At 45.2% G+C, this 13,471-nt stretch overlaps 1 protein-coding gene across 2 annotated transcripts in view; it reads left to right on the top strand.

The window, feature by feature from the left end:
• LOC310789855 (adenylate cyclase type 2) overlaps positions 1 to 13,471 on the top strand; it is an 84,728-nt gene that overhangs the window by 4,502 nt on the left and 66,755 nt on the right. For both annotated transcript variants that reach the window (XM_083651555.1, XM_083651554.1), the window contains exons 2-5: positions 6,426 to 7,454; positions 7,854 to 8,051; positions 8,372 to 8,533; positions 12,324 to 12,473. In XM_083651555.1, coding sequence (XP_083507681.1) covers positions 6,666 to 7,454; positions 7,854 to 8,051; positions 8,372 to 8,533; positions 12,324 to 12,473 — 1,299 coding nt within the window. In that variant the 5' untranslated portion in view covers positions 6,426 to 6,665. The remainder of the gene's footprint in view (positions 1 to 6,425; positions 7,455 to 7,853; positions 8,052 to 8,371; positions 8,534 to 12,323; positions 12,474 to 13,471) is intronic.

Below are 13,471 nucleotides of genomic sequence, written 5' to 3' on the forward strand. Positions count from 1 at the left end.
GAAATTACTTATAGCTTATCATTGCATGTGTCATTATTCATTCCCCTGGCAGCCTCCCCCGGGCCATGAAAAGATTTAAAGAGGCAGTATCAGGCCCCCGGGCCGCTAATTGAATAGGCCTGGTGTACAGCATGAGGTTGACCTGCAATAAACTCAGGTGAGTGGAGGCGTTAAGCTTCTGGCATACTCTTCGCGCCCAGCCAAGCGCATAGGGCGCGCGGCGATTATGACGTCATCGCACGGGGCGTGTCGGGGGGGCGAGGCCTGAGCGCAGCGCGGCGCGTCCATGGAGATTTTTCTATCAGCGCGTCGGGTTTTGCTGCCTGTGCCTGTGAGATCTCCGTGGTAGGCTATCAGTGGATATCTGCTGTGATTGAGTCCTCACCGTCCTCATCATCGTAAAGTCGCCTTCAAAGCATGATGTTCGATTATAACGAACTAGTTGTGTGGCTTATCGTGCGTTCCTTTATCGCAAAATAACTGGGATGTGGAGGCTATATGACATCACATCCATTTTGTTAGCGTTCCATTTGCAGAAAACTTGAGCTGGGAAGTTTACTGCTCATTGGTCAGATCCAGTCGCTAGCCAGGCTAGCCATTGTTAGCAATAACAATTGACAACATGGCATTTCGCGGCATTTTGCGCATACAAACACTGCAGCCTCATGTCCACACAGATGGAAGTTAGGCAGTGCTGTGTGTACAGCTGATTATAATGAGACACAAACAAAACAGAAGTGCTAAACAATATTACTACGATTACTACTACTGTTGTTGCGCGGCGCAGCCATCTTGGATTTTTTAGGTTGGGGCTGCTGAGGCTCCTACGAGTTTGGAATGGGAAATACCAGCTCTGATGACGTCACCGCCCAGCTCATGACCTTTGATGTCGTAAGATTACCAGTCCCCAGTTATAAAGGAATGCACGATTAGCCTTCCCAAATGTTGAGGGTCGTTTTTTAGAATATAATATATAGAATTGGGAACGTTACATTCAATTTCATTCAGACTGCCTGGCACTGATCGCCGCCATTTTCCCCTGGAGCTTCCACAGGAGGAGCGAGCTGCGCACTCACTATGTTCTGTTTTGGCCCGCGCAGAGTGCGCACGCCCTCCGTGGAGCCCTGCCTTCAGCACGTGCGCGAAGAGTATGCCAGAAGCTTTACTGTGGTTTCCCACTCAATCAGACATGTATCTGAAGGGGTCGGAGGAGACGGGTTAAAGAAGGTTTTAAACCTTCAATTAATACAGACTTGAATTGTGCAGAAGCAGGAGTATAGTTTTAGCATTAGGACTAGGGATGGTCCGATCCGATACTCAGTATCGGTATCGGAGTAGTCTCGGCTCCCAGACGTTTGGTGAGCTGCGCCACCAAACGTCTGGGAATTTCACTGTCAGAAACTGTGTCTCCGAGCCCGGCGAGAATCGCCGGCAGCAGACATGCCTACATTTATTATTAGAATTTTATTTGGTAGCGGCAATGCCATTTATCATAGTCCTAACACAGAGCATGAAGCTGATATGCTCCAAACAAAATTTATAGCTGTGGTTTATTTTACAATCATTTTTCCTACCCGGAAGTGGTCCGCTTGCTACTGTGAAGTCATCAGCAGGCTCTGTAACGTTAGCCTGGGAAGTCAGGCTTATCGCTGGGGAAAAGACCTCTAGCCGCCGGGCCGGATGAAACACATCCTATTAACAGGTTATGTTTGTTTCTAAGTTATTCATATGTTTCTCCGCAAATGCGACGATGTTTTGCGAGACACCGGTTCTGCATGAGAACTGCCCCCAGAAAGCAGGCCCGCCCACAACACTCATGATTGGTTCTCCGATGCAAGGCTTCCAACAGCGCCACCTAACGTTATGCAAAGATTTAAATAGTAATATTCTCAGTCTTACAGGAGTGAAACGGATTAAGACTGAGGGCTGAGTCTAGTATCGGAGCCGATCCGGCCGAAATCACTGGATCGGATATTTGGTGTGAAAAAGAAGTAGAATCTGATCCGATGCATAGCCTAAACCAGCCATTCTCAACCGCGTACCCGTGGTACGCTAGTCTCGGCTCCCAGACGTTTGAAACGGATTAAGACTGAGGGCTGAGTCAATGAGTGGTACGCATACCACCGGTGGTACTTGCGCCCCCTGCTGGTGGTACTTGGGAGGGATCCCCAAATCTCAATGTTTTTTATGTGAACTAAACCCAACTTTAAAACATGTCGCCTACAGTAATACTATCAACATACTAGGCTACTATTAATGAAAATAAGCTTGATAATTTAAATGGGGTTTAAAATAACTTCCACAATGTTGTTTTTTAGATTTAGGAACAAAATAAAAAATTGTTTCTGACGGACACAACTACCTGTTGCGCGTACACAATTAGCTGCTAACGTTACAAGTACTATCAATGGTTACAAGCAAGAAGCTATTGATTACAAGAAAGCAGGCATGTTGCAAAATTGGCTGAAAACGAACTGGAAAGAGACATGTGGAGGAGTCCCGCAGCAATGAAGTTCAACAAGTGAACGAGGAGGACAGGTCAGTGAAACGAACAGAAGCGCAAGAGCGGTTTGCAGCCACATGCCTTCCAGTGATAACGCTAATAGCGTTAGCAGCGCTGAACCGATTGCCACTATGCTGCTAGTGGCTCCGTCAGCAGCGCAAGTGGGGAATCCACAAACAAACGAGGCAAACAGTGCGCAAATACAACTCCAGTTACATACGGTTAGGATTCAGCTGCCTAGGCAACAGTGCGGGCTGAGCAGGAGAGTTTAATAGAGTTGTCTTGTAACGAAACACTGAAGCATGCTTTCAGAAAGTTGTTGGACTTTTGGATAAAGCAACACAGAGAATACCCTGCCCTGTCTGACGAAGCTGTGTGCTTTCTCCTTCTGTTCACTTGTTGCCATCAAAACCAAATACAGAAGCAGGCTGGAATCAATCAATCAATCAATCAATCAATCAATCCAAATTAACAGAGACGGGCACAACCGTCACATTGGGCTTATGTGAGTTGTCAATGGACATGAACATGGTCTGTGTGTGTGTGTGTGTGTGTGTGTGTGTGTGTGTGTGTGTGTGTGTGTGTGTGTGTGTGTGTGACTGAGAGAGAGTGTGTTTGTACATTTGTTTTTTGCTGAAATAAAGTTCTCAATTTTCTCACTTGCTGTGTGAGAATGATACGGTTATGTTCTCATTTACTGAGGTGCATTGTATGAGAATTGTGTAGAAGAGTTTGCTAGTTCTAGTGCTACCCCTTTGTACATTGTGGCTGTGGCTGACAAAAGTTAACAATAATAATGTTCTTAGGAATAAATGTGCCTCCTGCGTAAACTGTGCAGCTGAATAGACTGTATTTGAACATCAGTCATATGGTGGGACTTGGAGAGCCAACTAATTTCTCAGGTGGTAGCCTACTTGGTGTAAAAAGGTTGAGAACCACTGGCCTAAACTATCACTAAATGCTTCACTAAACTTTGAGCAATGTGCCGTCACGGACGCAGATGAACAACCGCAGCATTGTGCATGTGAACAGAGAGTGAGATTACAGCATGTGAACAGAGAGTGAGATTACAGCATGTGAACAGAGAGTGAGATTACAGCATGTGAACAGAGTGAGATTACAGCATGTGAACAGAGAGTGAGATTACAGCATGTGAACAGAGTGAGATTACAGCATGTGAACAGAGTGAGATTGCAGCATGTGAACAGAGTGAGATTACAGCATGTGAACAGAGAGTGAGATTACAGCATGTGAACAGAGAGTGAGATTACAGCATGTGAACAGAGTGAGATTACAGCATGTGAACAGAGTGAGATTGCAGCATGTGAACAGAGTGAGATTACAGCATGTGAACAGAGTGAGATTGCAGCATGTGAACAGAGTGAGATTGCAGCATGGGAAGTGGAACAGAGTGAGATTACAGCATGTGAACAGAGAGTGAGATTACAGCATGTGAACAGAGTGAGATTGCAGCATGGGAAGTGGAACAGAGTGAGATTGCAGCATGTGAACAGAGTGAGATTACAGCATGTGAACAGAGTGAGATTGCAGCATGGGAACAGAGTGAGATTGCAGCATGTGAACAGAGTGAGATTACAGCATGTGAACAGAGTGAGATTGCAGCATGTGAACAGAGTGAGATTACAGCATGTGAACAGAGTGAGATTACAGCATGTGAACAGAGTGAGATTACAGCATGTGAACAGAGAGTGAGATTACAGCATGTGAACAGAGTGAGATTACAGCATGTGAACAGAGTGAGATTGCAGCATGTGAACAGAGTGAGATTGCAGCATGTGAACAGAGTGAGATTGCAGCATGTGTGAGATTGCAGCATGTGAACAGAGAGTGAGATTACAGCATGTGAACAGAGTGAGATTACAGCATGTGAACAGAGTGAGATTACAGCATGTGAACAGAGAGTGAGATTGCAGCATGTGAACAGAGTGAGTTTGCAGCATGTGAACAGAGTGAGATTACAGCATGTGAACAGAGTGAGATTGCAGCATGTGAACAGAGTGAGATTGCAGCATGGGAACAGAGTGAGATTGCAGCATGTGAACAGAGTGAGATTGCAGCATGTGAACAGAGTGAGATTACAGCATGTGAACAGAGAGTGAGATTGCAGCATGTGAACAGAGAGTGAGATTGCAGCATGTGAACAGAGTGAGATTGCAGCATGTGAACAGAGTGAGATTGCAGCATGGGAACAGAGTGAGATTGCAGCATGTGAACAGAGTGAGATTGCAGCATGGGAACAGAGTGAGATTGCAGCATGTGAACAGAGTGAGATTACCGCATGTGAACAGAGTGAGATTGCAGCATGTGAACAGAGTGAGATTACAGCATGTGAACAGAGTGAGATTACAGCATGTGAACAGAGTGAGATTGCAGCATGTGAACAGAGTGAGATTAGAGCATGTGAACAGAGTGAGATTACAGCATGTGAACAGAGTGAGATTACAGCATGTGAACAGAGTGAGATTGCACTGTTGTCACCACAGCTGTGTTGATCAAGGAAGAAAAAAGCCGTGTGCAATTTAATACGAAGCGTTGGAAACTTCAACACAGCAGCGCAGACTCTGCCTGGCTGATACAATGGTCACTGTATCACACACAAACCTGACAGCAAAATTACAGAGAGAGGGAGAGAGGAGATCAGATGCAGGTTCACTATAACTAGACACCGGTGAGCCACAAAACACATCACCAGCCGCGTCAATTCCGCGCAGCACAGCATGCTATCACAATCAATAATAGGCTACGTTACCATTCCCAGAAGTGAAGTCAAATCTACGCACTTTCTGCATAACGGATCGGCAGATTAACGCTAATAAACACTCACCCAACTCAGCAGCGATAAAGTTAGTTGTTCTCTCCTCCTGTTAGTCCTTATTACTGTATAATTAATTCCAAATGTCCAAATCTTCCTTGAAAATGCCAAATAAAACTAGATTATTCCATGTGCCCGTGTTTACAAACACGTTGCGTGAACTGCACTCCGCCCCTTGTTTCACGCACGAAAGTAAGGGAGCCAGGGACAGTTACAACAAGGACGTGTGTGTGCGCGCGTGCGTGCAAAGGCTTAAAAAGAAGCAGCAAAGTGCATTGGTAAATGTATTATTAACAGCTTAGTTGTATAAGCGAGGGAAAAAGATCGGATCAGATTGATGTCGGTATCGGCAGATACTCAGGATTGTGGTATCGGATCGGATATGGAAAAAGTGGTATCGTGCCATCAGTAATTATAGGACTGTGATATTTTGCACACCGAGTGTACAGTGTGTGCAGTATTACAACAGACTATTGTCATTGTTCCATTCAGATGACAGACAGGGTAGAAAATGCAAAAGACAGACAGACAGACAGACAGACAGACAAGGGCAAACCACTCAGGGGGCAGTGACAGGATTTTTTTTTTAAGTGTCTTGGGTGCGTCGCTGACATGTCATTCCAGTGAACACCCTGGTGTACCGAAGTGCTGTGTGTGTGTGTGTGTGTGTGTGTGTGTGTGTGTGTGTGTGTGTGTGTGTGTGTGTGTGTGTGTGTGTGTGTGTGTGTGTGTGTGTGTGTGTGTGTGCTCGCGCGTGCGGGTGCGCCCCCGCACATGTGCATGAACTTGTGTGTCACTAGGGAAGAGGCGGCAGCCAGACTAACAAGTTTCTTTACATAATGGGGAAACGCATGGGAGAAGTCTGTCATTTATTTGGCATTGAAAGCATGCGTAGACTAGACACCACTTCCTCGCTCTTACTGTTGGCCTCTCAGCTGTGGCACAGATCACAGCCTGTACGCTGAAACTGTCAATGCTTATGGATGAATGTATGTCCTGATCCGTTGGTTCTGTTGTGTATTGATTGTGTTTTGCAAGCGCACAATATGTCAATTCTCTTCTTCTAATTGTTCATCTTTCTTTTGACAGTGAGGATATGGAGCAGCACTTGTCAAAGGGGAACTCTCAGAAAGTAAGAAGAAACAATCCTTGGGCCCTTAACGGATTTATGTGACGTCAGGGAACAATGTCATCATCATCATCATCATCATCACTGCTGTCGTCACATTTTTACACTGGAGATGCTGACACAGAGATGGACAGACACACAGAGAGATAGACTGGAAATCAGACATCAAAGAGACAGGCAGTCAGACTGTGAGATCCTTAATGCAAGTCACAATGACGAACGATTCTCAAGGCCTTCCGGAGAGGGGCGGGGCTGAGGAAGAGGCCTCACAGGCCCCATTGACACCAGACTCTGGCGTCTCCGGTGGGGACAACGACCTGGAACTCGCCGACTTGACCCATACAACAGATGCAGCTCAGCTTTGCGTTGAGGTGGGCGTGGCTAAGACGGCACTAGCCCCGGAGCCTCTCGAACTCCAGTCGTCCGTCAGGGCGACATGCGTGTCCTCGGTCGACTCGGCCTCTGATAGGCCGTGGTCAGAGAACGCAGGGTCCAAAGACTCTGACTGCAGCAGCACCAAATCCAGCCCTGACTACACTTGCACTAGTTTCAGCGCCAACCTGTGTGACGGTCACTGCTCTAAACTGGACGAAGGCTCCTTAGAAAAGAAGAACTCTCCTAGCATTATCGATAAATCCAATGACAGTGCCAAGCCAAGCACAGACAATGGCAGATGCGATTTCAAAACATACTTAACCGCGGACGCCGCTGCTAAACCAAAAGACTCCCTCAGCGATGACGCCAGTTCGCTAACGGCCTGTTGTCACCCCGACATTTCATCCGATGGCACGTGGGACGATGGGGAGTGCGAGGACGGGCGGAGCGTCAGGTCCCGGCTGAGTACGAGCAAGGGCGTATGCTGCTGCTTCCGGGCGGTCCATCGGGCGTTCCTGCAGTGTGTGGAGGAGACGCCCGCCATGCTGCCCGGGCTACTGCTGTCCATGGGCTTCTGTGTGGCCATCATCGTCCTCATCCCCGCCACAGACAGGGTGAGAGAGGGGAAGGGGGGGGGGGGGGGGGGGGGGGGGGGGGGGGGGGTGGCGGCGGGTGAATACATGACCTCTAACCTTTAGCTGCGCAATAGAGTGCCAAAGTCACATGACCTCTAACCTTTAGCTGCGCAATAGAGTGCCAAAGTCATGCCCAAAAGATTCCAATCATTCAGTATTTTCCCCAAAATTTTATTATTGGATGGAAAAACCTTCCAAACTGCATTTAGACCAAAACGCTGCATTGAAAGCAATGCTAATGGAAGTGAATAGCCCAATGTATTTACAAATATTAAGATCCAGCAACAAAAAAAGATTGCCCACCAGTCACGCCCCTTTACTTCATCAGGAAGAGCCTGTATCCCCGATAATCTACCAATCTGCCCTGTTTCCACACAGAACATCAGTGTCCACGTAGCTGCTCTGTCGGTGGTGTGTGTGCTTCTGTGTCTGAGCGCCGTGCTGCTCGTCTGTCTGCCCTGGCTAGCCGCGGTGCGGCGATGCGGCGGGGTGCTAGCCCTCTTCGTCTGGGGGACGCTGTATGTCACCGCCATCGTTTTCATCTTCACCGGAGGACCTGTCTCTGCGTGGGAACAGGTGAGGAGGGAGGAGGGCATGTGTGTGCATGTGCGTGTGTGTGTGTGTGTGTGTGTGCGTGTGTGCGTGCGTGCGTGCGTGTGTGCTTGGGTGCGTGTGTGTGTGTGTGTGTGTGTGTGTGTGTGTGTGTTAGGAGTCTTAACACCTTGGCTGCAATTTGAATTAATTAAAAGTATTTCAAATTCGGGGAGTGACATGGAGGAAAGGACTTGAGGGATACAGTCAAACAGAGTCAGTCGGTCATCATCATCCTTCAACTATGGTTCATTTTTCACTCCATCCCTCTCTCTCCCCCTCCCTCCCCCCCCTCCCCCTCTCAGGTAGCCTTCTTCCTCTTCCTGTCTCTGAGTGTTTACACGGTGTTGCCCCTCTCTCTGTCGTGGGCCCTCATGATGGGGATAGGCACCAGCGTTTCCCACATCGTCATCATCAGCACCTACGTTGCCGTCAGCAGCCCGGAGACGCCAGACCTGGCTGTGCAGGTACGGCACACGGGGGCACCGCAAACTAGGGCTGCACGGTTTATCGTATTTTCATCGTCATCGCGATATGAAAATGCGCGATGAACACATCGCAAAAGTCACGTGTTATCGCAAAAAAAATAAATATATATATATATATATATTTTTTTTTTACAGTGCACATGAACGCAACATGCAAGATACCGGCTGAATAAGTGTCCAAATGTTCATGTCATTCTGGCCAATACTCCACTTCTGTTATAACATTTCAGTCTGGAATATGGAATATCTTTCAATAATCGTTATGTCTAAAAGGCTAAAAGTAATCTCATGTGTAAGAAATGACTGTTCTACATTGAAGTAAAAATGTAAATAATTAACTTGTTGGTTTTGGATTTTTTTTAGCTTCAAGAGTGCATTTTTGTTCGTATGACCCTCAACACAGGCTTTGAGAATCCCGTGCCACTTACTGATACGTATGCTTAAATTAACACACTCGTATTGCAAAATGAATTTAGGCCCTCACTGTAATACTTCAGAAGTTGAATTTGAAGTTCAGCATTAATACATTTGTCATTTTTTGTCTTAGATTTACCTTTGTGTGTTATTGCAATATAAAACTACATAATTGAGAATCGATTCTAGATTGTGGAATCGAGAATCGTTGGAATTGAGAATCGATTCCGGAATCGGATCGTGACCCCAGGAATCGGAATCGGATCGGATCGTGGCTTAGCTGGATCGGAGCACCCCTACCCATTAATTTTTTTTTTATAGCATTTTTTTATTTATCGCAGGTCATATCGTCATCGCAATATTGAACAGTGTTATCGCACATCGCAACTTTTCCTCATATCGTGCAGCCCTACCGCAAACACAGCAAGCAGCTGGTGGCTTTATGTTTGCACAGACACAGACACTTATTTACATACAGTATATGCATGGAAAGCATACATTGATAAAGCCATTACACTTTGTAGAGCACACACTTTTACAGGCCTGCACAATATTGAAAAATATTACTATTATATTGTGGTTATTTTGCTGAATATCGCAGCTGTGATATAAATTGCAGTACAGAAAACAGACACAGCTTTTCCGATGTTTTAGATCTTTCAGCAAACATTTTTAATGAAAAAAATAACTGAGATGTTGTTGCTGAAGATTTGCTCTGTTTGTTGTTGTTGTTGACTACTAGTATGTACAATTTAAAGACGAGCTGAACCCAACGGAACCCAAGTGGCACGTTTCAGACTGAAAACAAATCTTGTCTGAGATGGTTGAAATTGGATAGTGCAATGTGACGTCAGCAAACTGTAGATTACTGTTATGAATGAAATCTTGAAAAATTAACTTTTGATGTGAAAAAGTAAAGAAATTCGATTTTTGTGAATTGTTTTGCATAATTATTAAATAGGTGCACTGAATACCCAGGTATTTGAAAAAAAAAAAAAAAAAAAAAATGGGTTCAGCTTAGACTCAGCCCTCAGTCTTAATCCGTTTCACTCCTGTAAGACTGAGAATATTACTACCGTATTTAAATCTTTGCATAACGTTAGGTGGCGCTGTTGGAAGCCTTGCATCGGAGAACCAATCATGAGTGTTGTGGGCGGGCCTGCGTTCTGGGGGCAGTGACGCTCATGCAGAACCGGTGTGTCGCAAAACATTGCCGCGTTTGCGGAGAAACATATTAATGACTTAGAAACAAACATAACCTGTTAACTCATTCTCTGCCAGGGTCATTTCGGTCTGTGTGCTCCCAGTGCCAGGATTTTTAGCATATTTCCTGATCTTCCAGGACCCACAGAATATTCTGTGCTAGGAATAAAATTACACAACATATCTCACAATAAAGCAGAGACTCTCTTCTTACCCCTTGTAAAAAACTGAAACTCTCCCATGTTTCCTTGTTTAGTTACAAGCAGTGGAAGTTAGCTTGTTTTCACTAAAAAATGCCCTCCTTTGGACAGAAATATGAGAAAAAGAGGTTTTTAGTGAAGGACACCGTTTCAAGCAGAACTCTCTTTTGAGCCTTTTATTTTTTGCCTCAGTGACACATCAGACATATACAGTATTTGTTTTCCCAAATAAATAAATAAAAAATAAGAGAATGTATTTTACAGTTGCCATGTGGATTTTTAGCTTAGCTTGATAAAAGCATAAACAAATGGAACGAACCCTTATGTGGTCACACTCACACACTCTCTCTCTCTCTCTCACACACACACACACACACACACACACACACACACACACACACACACACACACACACACACACACACACACACAGGAATAACGAGTGCTGTAACGTTACCTGCTGTCACGTTACCTCTCATAACTAACGTTAGCACAGAAGATCACACAATAGCTACGTTAGTGCTGTAAACTTTGAAATGTTTATGTGACACATGTTTCGCCTTGGTTGCTGGGGACGGGTGTGTGACGCGGTTTGACGCGTTTGACGTATCCATGTGATTCCCCCTCCCTTGAGTGTGAAGGGAGCTCTCCCTTGAGAGGGAGAGCTGGCAAGAGGAAACGTGAAGCGAGTCATGCCGGCGGCATAAGTTATAAACAATGCGTGACAATTATACTCGAATGTTGTGTGTGTGATCATTTCATCTCAAATGCGATACAAAAAATAGGCTACTTTTTACCATCGTCATCGCTCTCTCCAAGTGGCACTCATTTCTCCTCCTCCGATTCATCTGTGTCAGACCAGAACGCTGTGAAGGGGAGCCTTCGTCGCCATGGCGCTCCGTCGTGGAGCAATAACAAAAACGCTGGCGTCTTCCTCGCCATCGTCGCCAGCCGAGAACTCTGGATCGGACTCTGTTTCGACCACAGGCTCCACCCATAAATACTAAACTAGCGGGTTCCTTTTATCAGTTTGACTTGAAACAATGTCACAGGCTGGGAAAGTGTCTGATGTAATGTAAACAGCCAAAACATGAAAGTACGTCCGAGTACGTCTTTGGCACAGAACGCCATTGTTAAAAGTACGTCCGGGTACGTCTTTGGCAGAGAATGAGTTAATAGGACGTGTTTCATCCGGCCCCGGCGGCTAGAGGTCTTTCCCCCAGCGATAAGCCCGACTCCCGAGGCTAACGTTACAGAGCCTGCTGATGACTCACAGTAGCAAGCGGACCACTTCCGGGTAGGAAACATTATTGTAAAATAAACAACAGCTATAAATTTTGTTTGGAGCATATCAGCTTCATGCTCTGTGTTAGGACTATGATAAATGGCATTGCCGCTACCAAATAAAATTCTAATAATAAATGTAGGCGTGTCTGCTGCCGGCCGTTCTCGCCGGGCTCGGACAGACAGTTTCTGACAGTGAAATTCCCAGACGTTTGGTGGTGCAGCTCACCAAACGTCTGGGAGCCGAGACTAGGTTCAGCTCATCTTTAGGGCAGAAATTGAGCTCATCTACTGAGTTCATGCGTGAACTTTGAATTGTTTATATTGTGACTGCCCAATTTTTCACTCTTCTCAACTCATTGCTGTTTTATAAAAAACAATGTCCCTGCCATAATTTAGCACAGCTAAGTTTGCTTACGCCAGTGCACAATTAGTTTTTGCTGCATCATTAACTTCAAACGGAAATGCTGTAGGCAAAGTCTTGCAAATAAGCTGCATGTTTAAGAGAGGAGCACACACAGCTTGTGTCAAAATATAGTGTCCGTATTCAAATGTGGGGTTTGCACGTTAGGTCAGCCCACACAATAGGATGCTGTGACAGTGTGTTGCAGCTCCACTCGAATGCAAATAATCTGTGTTACTTTCCTCTCTCACTTACTCCTCTTCAGCTGGTGGCCAATGCCGTGCTGTTTTTGTGCGTGAACTGTGTTGGGATTTTCCACCTGTGGATGACTGAGCACGCTCTCCGGATTTCCAACAAGAAGAAAGAAAAATTCAGCACCATACGCTCCCAGAAGGAGATCAAGAAATACCAACAGGTTAAAAAACACGCACTTCAGCTGTCAACTATAGCGCTTGAAACAAGCTCGGAGAACAAGTGTGAGACTTGTTTAGACTTGTTCCAAGAAAGGTTTTAAAACGAAATCCTTACTTAAAGATACAAGATACAAGATGTTTATTGTCACACGGACAAAGGAGGGCTTTACTGATTATCAACCCACTTTTTTATCATTATAATATTGGTAATATAAGCACATGGGCAGTGTTTACTTTCTCTCTCTGTTTTCCTCACCGAGAGCTCCCATTTCCTCCTCTGGCAAAATGCTGCAGAAGTTCTGCTCAAGACGTGGAATCTGCTCCGAGGGCGGCTGTTATAGAGAGGCAAAGTGAACGTCACTTCCTGCTTCAGCACTGTACCAGAGATTTTCATCCGCCATAGACATTTAGTCAAATGCTTATAAAAAGAGTTTTACTGGTTCAGCGAACGCTATAATCGGGAGAGACCATAGAACATTTCACATTTCACCAAAACTTAAAAAAACATTGCTTTTTTTTCTTCAAACCCAAATGTTTTTAATGTTTTGGTTCGAGTGAAATGTTATGCGATGTCTCCTGTTTCTAAATATATCTGTACCATTTGGTTTGAACCAGTAAAACTCTTTTTATAAGCATTATACTAAATGTCTATGGGAAAATAAATGGCGGATGAAAATGTCTGGTACAGTGCTGAAGCAGGAAGTGGCATTCCATTTGGGCTCTCTATTGTTTATTTTTTTAAGTACACACACATCCATGGAGAATTTCATGGAGAGCCTTAACAGGCCTTAATGACTTGCAGCTGGTGGGGGGGCGGAGTTTCTGCAGGCAGAGAATGGGAGGATTTTTCTCCATGAGGTACACAGAGAGAAGGTGACTGACCATGTGCTTCTATTACCCAGATTATAAGTGGGTTGATAATTGGATGGATTGGATTGGATGGATGGATGGATGTAATTTAATCCACACTACATTTGAACTCTTATGTACAATTATGTCT

This window comes from Poromitra crassiceps (genome assembly GCF_964638095.1).
Source record: "Poromitra crassiceps genome assembly, chromosome: 15".
NCBI classification, from domain to species: Eukaryota; Metazoa; Chordata; class Actinopteri; order Beryciformes; family Melamphaidae; genus Poromitra; species Poromitra crassiceps.